Raw genomic sequence first — 12,289 nt, forward strand, 5'->3', positions numbered from 1 at the left:
AGAAGTTTGGCCCCAGAGTTTCTAAGTCTAGGGGTTTTTATGGGCTTGTTGGTGGGCTCTTTTAATCTGATGAACCTTCCAATCCACCTATCATCCAATCAGGTTTTTGTCATCTACCTATCACCTAGGAAAGGGCAGAGGGCTCCTTCCAGGGTGGTGTAAAATCCTTTAAAGGGTAATTTCTTCTTAGGGTGGAGGCCCCTTGTCCCTGCCTGCCTGCCTGCCTTCCAACTCTTCTTCGTCACCCCCAGCCACCTACTGGTCCTCAACTTTCAACCTCCTTCTCTTGTCCCACCCTCCGAGCTCTTAGTTTATGGTATTCCTGAGGAAGACTGAGGGGGCTACTCCTGGATCCTTGTTTGCCTAAATATACCTGGCATCAGGCCACCACTTCCTGGTTCCATTTCACCTGTTAAAACCTAACCAGCCAACGGTCACCATTTATTCTAGGTGAGTTGAGGGAGTGGTTAAGGACATGCTGTTCCTTTCTTACTAGATGGTGAATTTCCAAGGGGAAGGAACAGAATCCCATTTCTCTCAGAGTGGCTGGGCGGCTTAGTTGGTTAAGTGACTGACTCTTGATTTTGACTCAGATCACGATCTCAGGGTTGTAAGATCAAGCCCCGACTAGGGCTCTGCACTGAGCATAGAGCCTGCTTAAGATTCTCTCTCCCTAGGGATCCCTGGGTGGCGCAGCAGTTTAGCGCCTGCCTTTGGCCCAGGGCGCGATCCTGGAGACCCAGGATCGAGTCCCACGTTGGGCTCCCGGTGCATGGAGCCTGCTTCTCCCTCTGCCTGTGTCTCTGCCTCTCTCTCTCTCTCTCTCTCTCTCTGTGACTATCATAAATAAATAAAAATTAAAAAAAATAAATTAAGATTCTCTCTCCCCCTCTGCCCCTCCAACACCCTCCACCCTGCATGTGCTCTCTCAATCTCTCTCTCTCTCTCTCTATCCCCCCCCCCAAAAAAAGAAAAAAGAAATCCAATTTCTCTCAATAATCAGTTACACTTGGCACATAAGGGACATTCACTAAACGTGTTCTTGCATAAATGGTTGAATGAACTCCTAAGACTCCCGACTGAGGAAGACTGTGAAAGCATCCTGGTCATGAGAATTGGCATTGGACTTGGATAGACCTGGGCTTGAAGGCCATGGTCACTTCCGAGCTAGGGGTGTGAAGTACTCGACTCAGGGTTGGCAACCTTTTTCTGTAAATGATCAGACAGTAAATATTTTCGGTTTTGCGGGCCATACAGTCTCTTGTATAACTACTCAACTCTGCCTTCTTTGCAAAAACAGCCGGAGATGATTCCTAAACCAGTGGCATGGCTGTGTTCTCATAGACTTTATTATAAAAATAGGGAGCAGGCTCAGGGCAATATGCTGATGCATGACTTACTGTAAAAAAAAAGATTATAAAAGAAGATCAAATGACACAACCCGTGAATGTTGCCCTAGATCTTACACTTGATGAGCTTGGGTAGGATTGCACTTATTCGCTCACATCAATTCCACTCAACTCAATTTACTGTGCTCTACCACAGGCACAGGTACCTACACTACACTGTTTCCCCATTTCCCTATGAAATAATAATACCAAACATCTGAAAAATAGCATTGCATAGGGATTAAGAGGTCAGGATCCTGGAGCTAGACAGATTGCCCTGCGGGGAGTTCTGGCCCTGCCACTTTAGGGCTATGTGATCTTCAGAAGATTAATCTACTTTCCACGGCTCAACCTCCCTCAATCGTCCTAACTGTAAAGCAGGAGCTACAATACTGGTGCCTATGTCTCAGGGGGCTAGCTCCAGGGTTAAGGGAATCCGCACCTCCGAAATCACCCGGGGATCCTTAAAGATTCCCAAACCCAGGACACGTGCAGACCAAGGAACTCAAGACAAAGAATGTCTGGAGGGACAGGGGCATCAGTATTTTTCAAGTTTCCCAATATTAACATGATTAAGATGATTCCAAAGTGCGACAAGTTTGAAAACCACCAGGGTGGAGCGCTCGGCGCGCTGCTTTCGACCCCTCGCTGGACGTCTCTGGAATTACTGCGGCTCCAGGCCGGCCCCACGCCCCTCGGCCCCCCACCCCCACTTCACCGCCCAAGCTTCTCCCAGGGTTCGCGAGGGGTGGGTCAGAAGCCCGACCCGAGCATGCTGGGATTTGTAGTCCGTCTGGCCCTCGGGCCCCGCCCCCTCAGCCTCCCATTGGCTTCCGCAGACACCCGCCCCCGAAGGCTCACCAATCACCGCGGCGCCCTAGGCCACCAAAGCCCGGGGCCCGCGGCGGCTCCGCAATCACTGCAGGGCGGCGCCACGAGGTGCGCGTCTGGGGCTGCGCGGGGCGCGGAGTTCCCACGGTCTCGCCGCCGCCGCGGTCCTCCTGCAGGTAACCGCGCGCCCCCGCCGGGGGTCGGAGCCAGGCGCCCGCCGCCCGGGCCGGGGACGTCCGCCTGCCGCGGCTCTGGGCCGCACGGGGGGGATTTTCAGTCCCCGCCGCCCTGAGTAATCTGTTCCTCACCTTGCGAAAGAGATTTCGGGAACCGGTGGTTCCCGCGGGGAGGGCTGCGACCTCTCGCCCGCGCCCGGGGCGGTCGCCGGCTGCCTGGAGCTGCTTCGCCGGGGAGCTTCGGCGGGAGGCGCGGGCGCGCGGGGACGGTCCTGCCGGGGCCCGCCGGGGCGCGCGGGGCGGGTCTGGCGCTCGGCTCCGGCCTCCCGGCTCGGCAGCAGGTCCGGCGCTCGGGGCCGGGGACGCGGTGATCGCACCTGTTTCCACCAGATCTTTAGCCTAAGCGGAAAGACTTGCCTACGACGCCAGAAGTGCCCAGCCGTGTAAAGACATCCCTCGAGAAGTGAGGGATGCCCTGGTTCTCAGGGGCTTGAGCGCGTGGAGCTCGGGGTGGTTAGCTTCGGCGGGAAACTGAAAGCTTGGTGAGGCCCCCGCCCCTAACTATTGGAAGTGAGGCTGGTACAGGGGCTACTCCGTGCCGAGCATGTGGAACCTGGGGCCTGGGAGAAGGAACTTTGTGTCCTGCGCTTCATTTTATAGATAAAAATAAACGCCAAGAGTTTGAGACTTGCCCTGTGGTACATAGTGCAGTAGCTCAGCTTTTTTTCTTTCTTTTTTTTTTTCTTTCTGTAGAGTTCCGTTAGTTAGCAAACGTTCGTTGAGCCTTATTATTGAGCAGGGGTTATTTGTAAAGGGGAGAGGCAGTCTATAGAGAATCATTCCAGTGTTACAGGGTTTACACAGGAGCGACATCTAATCCTGGTCGAAGCATCTAATCCTGGTTTCTGGGAAGAGGTAGATCTTTGCAGAGAAGGGGATTCCTGAGTGGAGTTTGAGAGATAGGCAGAAGCTACTATGATGAAGGAGAAGGTTTCACCAGGAAAACAGCATGGTGAAGGCATGGAAAGAGCCAGGATTTTGGACCTGGCGTCCTGGAGCCTGGTTTGAACAAAGGGTTTCATGTGGATTATAGATTTCATGAGCTCCGATTCATAAGAGTAGAGTGGTACAACTTGCAGGGCCTTCTGTGCTGCTCTAAGAGATTTAGATTTTGTCCTGAAAGCCTGGGAAGGTGAGTTTAATAGATGTGTATCTTAGGTAGTCTGTGGTGTGAAAAAGTATTGGAGAGGGTCATAATAGGGAGCTAAGCAGTAATTCCCAGGAGCATTGCTGAGGATTTAATTTCCCACATTGCAGTGGGAAAGGAGAAGAGAGGAGAAAGTTTTGAATTGTGAAGGAGGTGAAATACACCGTATCCAGTACTGTTCAGTAAAAGTATATTGAAGTGAATGCTGTCTCTTGAGTTTTCCAACCTATCCTCTGAGGAACTGCCCAGCACTTTTTTTTTTTTTACCTGCAGAGGTTACTTTGTAGACCATAATTCAAATCCCAGGTTATGATGGGAAATTGTCACAAGTATCAAGGATGTGGTTAAAGATAAGACTCCAATTGTCTTGCATTCCAGGAAGTGGAAATTGCACCCATGATTTGATCACTTCATATTCAGCAGATTACAAATTATAAAGTCTGATACTATTAAGAGATGATAGACATTTGAGGAAAAGATTCACTACGGGCAGAAGTGTGTCTTAGAACTGAATAGCTACTGTCAAAGTGAGTATGTGTACCTTAAGACCAAGTGGTTCCGCTTCCAAAAAGTAGCCTAAGAAACAGACATTTATATGCCAGGAGTATTAGGATGTTTATTGCAACATTGTTTATGATGACAAACAATTATTATAAGTTGAAACCGCCTAAATGTCCTTTAGAAGGGAATGTTTATAAAGTGGACATATATGTTTTAAAAGTATAATAAAGTGAATGAAAAGAAATATTAACTTGTGACCGTGCGTTATCTTCTGTGTAGGGAGAATGGGATGGGACATGGGAAGAAATTTCATCTGTAATATTTTATTTTATGGGAAAAGAGAGTTCACAGATTTGCAAAATATTAACAGCTTATGGGCTTTATGATAGTTGCCAGATGTTTTTCATTATACTTGGTATATTTCTGTTGTTTACCCTTCGATTTCTTGAAATAAAAATTATAACAAAATTTTAACTTTAAGAATTCCACATCTGGCTAGAAAAGTCATTCAGTCATTGTGGGAAAATACTACAAACTGCCTTGATACCAGGTTTCAAAAATAGTAATTTTGGTAAAAGGAATTCAGGTGTCAGGTAGCTGTGAAAGTAAAAATGGAAAAACTGTTAATGATTGGGCAAATTTTACTTTGCTAGATTCCAAAATTCTTCTAAATGACCATTAAGAGATTTTAAAAGTGTTTATTGACTGTGTCTATTTGGAAATACAATTTAGTTGCTCACACTTTTTGTAATGTTAAGAAGATTTTAATATATATTAATATATATATATATATTAGAGAGAAAGAGTGAGAGGAGGGGCAGAGGGAGCGATTCTTCAAGCAGACTTCCTGCTGAGCACAGAGCTCGTCTCTGGGCTCGGTCCCATGACTCATGAGATCATGACCTGTGCTGAAACCAAGAGTCGGACACTTAACCGACTGAGCCACTCAGGCACCCCAAAAGATAATTTTTAAGAGGTCAAGTCATCACTCAATACAGATACGTATAAAAGTGAACTCGTATTAAAGATTACATTTAACTTACAATGAGGAGACGTAATGTGATGGTTGCAGCCGGATCAAAGGAGACTCCAGGGTCAGAAATAATGAAATGAATGGGCAAATGGCAGGCAAAGCTGGCTTATTTCTACTGGAAACCAACCCAACCTCCATTTGATATAATTCATTTGTGTGTCTTTAAATAGGAATTGTTTGCATTGCCATTATCCAGTTTACAGAGATATAAAGGAAAATATTGCATAGAATCAGAATTAGGGAACCAAAAGACATGCTTTCATTTAGAATCCAGTTTGCCACTGAATCAGAAATTTTCTCCATCGGAAAAATATTGATTAACCTGAATAGACTACAGTTTTCATTGGAGATTTGAGATAAGAGCTAGTTGGGTTTTGTTTTAGTGTCACTCTTCAAACAGGAAGTTAAAAAGATATGAGAACTGAATCTGACCTTAATAATTTAGTTCTACCATGTTATTGCATAGGGAGACAAAGGCCCAGAGGGAGGGGTTTTGTCAGACTTAGCAGCTATATGTCCTGTGTTAGAAATTGCTCTAAATCCTTGTTAAAAACAGCAAGACAGAGTTTCTTCCAGCAGTTAGATTAGGGCCAGAAACTTCAGTGTAGATATGAGCTCAGGTCCAAATACATCAAGGATAGCTGGGATTTATGGGCTGAGAGAGTCAGCGGATGGAAAGTTACTGACAGGAGCTTGATTAGATGTCAAAGTGGGCCATTCTCATAGGATTCTTGGTAAACTGAACTTAGCAGGCCAAGATCTGCTTGAGATGGGGGCTCAGAGGCACTTGGCTCACTTTGGTCAAGGAAGGGTCCTTGTCCTCAACCCTTGTCTCTCCTGCATGGGTCAGTCAGGGTCCGCCTTTGTTGATCTTACTGTAAGCCTCTGGAGAGTAGCGAGCGCGATCAAAGACGTTCACGTTTGGAAGGCTCTTTTCAGGTGTCATTGTCGAGCTGGCTGCTTTGCTTGTCTTTGATGGTTCCCTGTTTCTAACCCAGGGCCAGTAGCCAATCAGGACTGGTGGTGAGAGGTCATACCTGGTGGTAGTTACAGTGTGGGCTCTGGTGTCAGACCTTGGTTTGAACTTGACTGTGCTGCTTAGATAGTCCTGTGATTGGGGTCTCATTACCTGGATTACTGTTGACGGTTTCTCTAGAATGGGCATTCTGTCCCAGACCTCTCAAGAGTTTAACTTCACTTGCTAATATACTTCTTTAAGTCAAGTGGAGTCCTTTAATGGAATTATGACCTTGGGTAGCCCTGTAGCCTGAGAGGGACACAGGGCAAAGTGGGAACAGCAGAGGACTTGTCATTGGAGGCTGGTAAAATTCATCTGTAAAGGCTTGGCTGCTGGTCTTGACTTTGTGTGGTTCAGGTTCTCCTTTGAAGGGCTCTTCTAAGAGGAGAGCTCTTTACGCAGATCGCCCACAACTGCCTTAAAATAGTAGGGTGGCAAAGAGCATGGTGGGGTGGTAGTGGGGTGACCTGCTGGAGGAAGGGCTTGAGCCCTGGGTGGAGCGTCCTGGGCGCCTGCTTGTGGTTACCCGGTCTCACAAACATTCACATGAACAACTCTTTTTGTGACAAGTGACGAGGTATGGTAGAAAAAGCAGTCTCTGGACCAGATCTGTGTGTCACCCCCAGTAGGGCTGCTTGCCAGCATATTCCTCTCTCCATCCAGCCTCCCTGATCTCAGTTCTGTGAGCAGAGCCATGAGGCTGGTTCACGAAGCTTCGTGAGGATCGTGTGAAGTGTACGCTGCGTGGTTTATCGCAGACACACTCTGCCGTCCTGTGTAGCATCTCAACACAGGTCACCCTGGGGGACACCTTTTCTCCTCACAGGTGGTTTGCACACTCAGGACATACCCTTTACAGCCCCCGTATCTTCTTGCTCTTGGCCCATGGAAATCTGCCTTGTCTTTTTATTTTTTATTTTTTTTTAAAGATTTTATTTATTCATCAGAGACACACACACATACACACACACACAGAGAGAGAGAGAGAGAGAGGCACACAGACACAGGCAGAGGGAGAAGCAGACTCCACGCAGGGAGCCCGACGTGGGACTCGATCCCGGGTCTCCAGGACCACACCCCAGGCCAAAGGCGGCGCTAAACCACCGAGCCACCCAGGCTGCCCTACCTTGTCTTTTTAAAGGCTCCACAGTGTCCCATCCTAAGGGGGTACCGTAACTGATTTAACGAGGCAGTGCTCTGTAGATGACGGTGTTTCTTGCTCCAGCATTTTGCTGTTAGAAATGGGTTCACCTCCCCCCGCCCTTTTTTTAAAAGGATTTTATATATTTATTTATGAGACACACACAGAGAGAGGCAGAGATACAGGCAGAGGGAGAAGCAGGCTGCCTACAGGGAGCCCGGATGCAGGACTGGATCCCGGGACCCTGAGATCACGACCTGAGCCGAAGACAGATGCTCAACCACTGAGCTACCCAGGGGCCCCATCTCCTCGCCTCCTAAAAGTCTTTCCCTTTTGAAAAATAATGCCTCCCACAGCTACTGAACTCCTCCTGCCTTAGTTTTTCCCTAACGATCATCCCTCTGACAATGTGTGGATTTACATGTCAGCTCAGTGAAGCGTTCTGTCCTTTGGTTCCCTCTTTGTGCTTGTGAGCACTCTGGGTGCTCAGGCTTTGTGTGTTGGATGGGTGGGAAGGGGGGAGACTGCAGAAAATACCCATCGCAAAGAGCTACTTCGGCAGAGATTGCTTACTCCGTCTTTGTGAACTTTACTCTTTGATAGACTCATAGACATGTTGCAGGATCATTTGGAACTTTGTTTTGAGGCTTTGACATCATCAAGAATATTGCTAATCAGGAAATGGCTGGATGAGGCTGGCTGCTTTGAGATGTGTTCTTGCTGAGGCTAATGGAAAGATTATATAACGCTCACGTCTGATCTTCACCTCAGGCCCCAGGATGTTTCCCCAAATGGTATTAACATAATGTGTTTTTAAAATTTAATTTGAGTAGGCTACACACCCAGAATGGAGCCCAACACGGGGCTCAAACTCATAATCCTGAGATCAAGACCTGAACTGAGATCGAGAGTTGGATGCTGAACTGACTGGGCCACCCAGGTGCCACTTAACATATGTGCTTTTTAAGTGACATTTTCTGATCAGTGTCATGTTGTGAGGCGCTTAGCTTGCTATTCTGTTCAAGGCACCATACTCTGTTTATAAGAAACAAAAGTGGCAGACAAACCATTGCCAAATGTTAACTGTGAAAGTGTCGTGTGTATATTAATAAGGCACTTTTCCTCACTGAGGGGTAGCATGCTAGTATGTTAGTAGAAGAATGACAGATGATTTTGAATTTGTAAAAATAAGCTGGCGGTGCTTTTTCAGTACGTGCTGCGGTGGTTGCCAATTTTGGCACTTAAGCTGGTGCTGTCACTTCTGTGGTTCACAGTCAGGCCAGGTTTTGTTTTCTGTTTTTTTTTGTTTTTTTTTTTTTTAAAGATTTTATTTATTTTTTCATGAGAGAGGCAGAGACACAGGCAGAGGGAGAAGCAGGCTCCCTGAAGCCTGATGTGGGATTTGATCCCGGGACGCAGGGATCATGCCCTGAACCAAAGGCAAGTGCTCAACCACTAAGCCACTCAGGTGGCCCTCAGGCCAGTTTTTTGATTCTGGTATTTTACATACCCTTTTTTGTTCCTAAATATGAAGGGGGAAAGTCACATGCCAGGGCCTCCCCAGGAATGAGCCTCTTCATGATTAAGTCACATGAACGGGCAGCCCAGGTGGCTCAGTGGTTTAGTGCTGCCTTCAGCCCAGGGCATGATCATGGAGACCCAGGATCGAGTCCCATGTCAGGCTCCCTGCATGGAGCCTGCTTCTCCCTCTGCCTGTGTCTATGCGCCCCCACTGTCTCTCATGAATAAATAAATAAAATCTTAAAAAAAAAAAAAAGGGTCACATGAGCCAGACTCAGAAGAGACTGGTATGCAAACCAGGAGCCCGTCTAATGATTGCTGATGGAAGACGATAAGAACAAGCTAGGCTGTTCTGGTCATGTGGGCTGAGGGCATATTCTCACTCCCCAGGGTGGGCCCCAGAGACCACCTGTCCTAGTTTTATCACAACATTTCAACGGCCACTGGTTTATTATTATGGTGTCTGGCTGCTTCCATGGTACCAGGGCAGAACTGAACAGTTATGAGGAGAAGCTGAGAGCTGCAGGGTGAAATATTTACTGTCCAGCCCTTTAGAGACAACATGTGCCAGCTGCTACCCTAGGGAAAGGCTTCCTAGGAGGCTCTACGGCAGTCAGAAGGCCGCTAGGCGATCTCAGCATCAAAGAGCTGCTGGTGGGGTCACTTCTGTAGTCACTGTCATCTCTGCTGTTACCTCCTGTTCGGGCCAGGAGGATATGGGACAGCATCCTCAGGTGGCCGGCTGGTTCTGGCACCAGGTGGCCTGGGCAGTCCACTGCCCTCGTCTGTTCCCTGGCCTTATCTGCCATGTACTGTTCTAAAAATGAAAACAACAAATCAAACAAAAAGCATGGCCATTTCAGAATAAGCTTAAAAACAGATCTAGGGTACCTTGTTGTGGTTACCCGTTCATTGGTGGGTGACTTTGCAGTCACGCTAGAGAAATGTGAATCTAGCACCAACTTGGTTTACGTGTTAAGAATGGAGTTCCTGGATGCGGCACGTGGCTGGATCAGTCCATGGAGCCTGTGCCTCTTGATCTCAGGGTCGTGAGTTCAAGTCCCACGTTGGGCATGGAGCTTTATGTAAAATAAAAATCAAAAAAAAAAAAAAAAAAAAAAAAAGAAGAAGAAGAACTGAGTTCCTGAAGGGGATACTGGAGAGGGAGGGGGTGGCAGGTAAGGAGCAGGGGGTCGCAGGTAAGGAACAGTGTCAGCTCACAGGGCTTTGGGCCAGACATGAACTAGAGCCAAGGTTAATGAGTGGAGTTCTGGGCATTGCCTGTAGCTTGTTAGAAATGCAGAGTCTCAGGCCCAGCGCAGGCCCTACTGAATCAGCATTGCATCCCCAGAGGATGTGGGTCACAGTCAGGTTGGAGAAGCACTGGCCTAAGGTGCTCTTAGTTTTTTAAACTTTTATCGGATTCGGGGCTTCCTATTCCCTCATGTTTAGGGCCACCCGGGTGAACAAACGAGCAGGTAAGTGAATGAGCTCTGTTTGACGAATGGCATAGGAGTCAGGTCAGCCTGGCAGACTTTGTTGCTGTGTCCGTACATCTCAGAGACTGTTTTCCCTCTTATCTCAGTGTCACAGGCCTAGCGTCTGTCACAGGAAGGCTGTTTCTTTAGAATAACACATTCAGGATGCAGAGCACATGTCTGATCTGGGTGATGTGCTGTGGCCAGGACTCGGCCAGAGTGCTGCCTTTTGTGCCTTAAAACTTGAAAGTTTTGGCAGTAAAGCATAAAATCTGGCACGTACTTCATTAAGAATGAAGTCTCAGTGTGGGGCCGTGTCACTGAGAGGCTGAGCCAGGGACTCAGGTTCTGGGCATAGGTTCTGGTCTCTGGCCAGAGCTGGCTAACTGAATATCGGACAAGTTTGTGTGCTTTAACTTCTCCTTTCTGTAAAATAAGGAATGAACCCTTTGCCCTGCCTGCTGTTCTGCATACACGTAGATGGGTTAGGAGTGTTGTATAAAGACGTTAATTTGGGCTGCCACTGTTTGACTATAGCTCATCCAGGTATCTCACTTGTGAACTTCTAAATTGTCCCTCGGTGCTTATATTGAACATGCGTTGAATTTTTATGAACTGTATTGCATAAGTAACATCCGTTAAATATGGTAAAAAGAAAGAGAGGAGGGAAAAAAATCATCCTGAATTCCACCTACCACCAGTCAATAACTACCAAATTTCTATGCCTGCCTTCTACACGTTGTAGGCACACATTACTTACGTGTGTCCTCTTGTCTTGCAGACATTTCATACAACGTGGTGGACATTTTTCCAGTTGGTGAATTTTGTTGGTTTTATCTACTGTATTCCAAGTTGTAACACAAACTTGTTAAAACCTTTTAACATGGCCAAAAGGATTATCCTGGTATTCTTTTGGTTTATACCCATAACTTCAACCTGTAGTGGGTAGATCCTTCTTCCTGTGGGGAAAGGGGCTACAGAGGTAAAGATAAAATTCCGCACTGTCATCGTTTTTATCCTTAGTCTGTTCTGTCTGATGACCAAATGGTTTCATCTCTGACTCATTTGCTGTGATGTTTTCTTAGGGGCCAACAGTAGTCATCTATTTTTGTCATTCCTTTTTGCTTGATTCTGCTTTTCTCTTTCCAGATTTCTGCCATTGAACTCTGAGGCACAGGATGATTTGGGAAGTGGCCGTGTTGCTCAGCATGGTCCTGGGAATTGGTGCTGTTCCCATAGATGATCCCGAGGACGGGGGCAAGCACTGGGTGGTGATTGTTGCAGGTTCCAACGGCTGGTATAACTACAGGCACCAGGTAAGACAGCGGCTCATGTTTTTCTTTATGACGCTGGTATCCTATATAAACAGCCTTGGACATTGTCAGTAGAACAGACTTTTTTTTTTTTTAATTTTTATTTATTTATGATAGGCACACAGTGAGAGAGAGAGAGTCAGAGACACAGGCAGAGGGAGAAGCAGGCTCCATGCACCGGGAGCCCGATGTGGGATTCGATCCCGGATCTCCAGGATTGCGCACCGGGCCAAAGGCAGGCGCCAAACCGCTGCGCCACCCAGGGTTCCCCAGTAGAACAGACTTTTAAAGAAGTTCTTCACGTTCCTCAGGGCTGGCAGAAGTATGTGTGTCGGTGGGGATGTGGAGAAATGGGGGATCATAGATAGTACAGTCATTTTGGAAAACAGTTTGGCACTTCCTCAAAATAGCCCCTGTGGGGTCACCCGAGTCTCACGCCAGGTTCCTCAGCCCTGGCATGCCAACGTTTGGGGCCAGGTAACTGCTGTGGGGGCTGCCCCGGTCCCGTGGGGTGTCTGGCAGCACGCTGACCTCCACACACCAGATACCTGGAGCGTCCCCACCCGCCGTGACCACCAGAAGTGTCTCCAGCCTCTGCCCCATGTCCCCCCGAGACCCACTGGCCTGAGGCCTTCGTTTTACAGTTGAAGAAACGGAGCGGTAAAGGAGAGGAGGAGCCTCG

General features: G+C 47.6%; 1 protein-coding gene across 1 annotated transcript in view; it reads left to right on the top strand.

Moving 5' to 3' along the window:
* The first annotated feature begins 2,258 nt into the window (after nt 1–2,258).
* The window catches only part of LGMN (legumain), a 33,702-nt gene continuing 23,671 nt past the window's right edge, over nt 2,259–12,289 (top strand). Inside the window, exons 1-2 of the mRNA XM_041758444.1 lie at nt 2,259–2,395; nt 11,444–11,610. Of these exons, the coding sequence (XP_041614378.1) occupies nt 11,473–11,610 (138 nt within the window). The 5' untranslated portion in view covers nt 2,259–2,395; nt 11,444–11,472. The remainder of the gene's footprint in view (nt 2,396–11,443; nt 11,611–12,289) is intronic.

This window comes from Vulpes lagopus, chromosome 6, assembly GCF_018345385.1.
Source record: "Vulpes lagopus strain Blue_001 chromosome 6, ASM1834538v1, whole genome shotgun sequence".
In the NCBI taxonomy this organism is placed as follows: Eukaryota; Metazoa; Chordata; class Mammalia; order Carnivora; family Canidae; genus Vulpes; species Vulpes lagopus.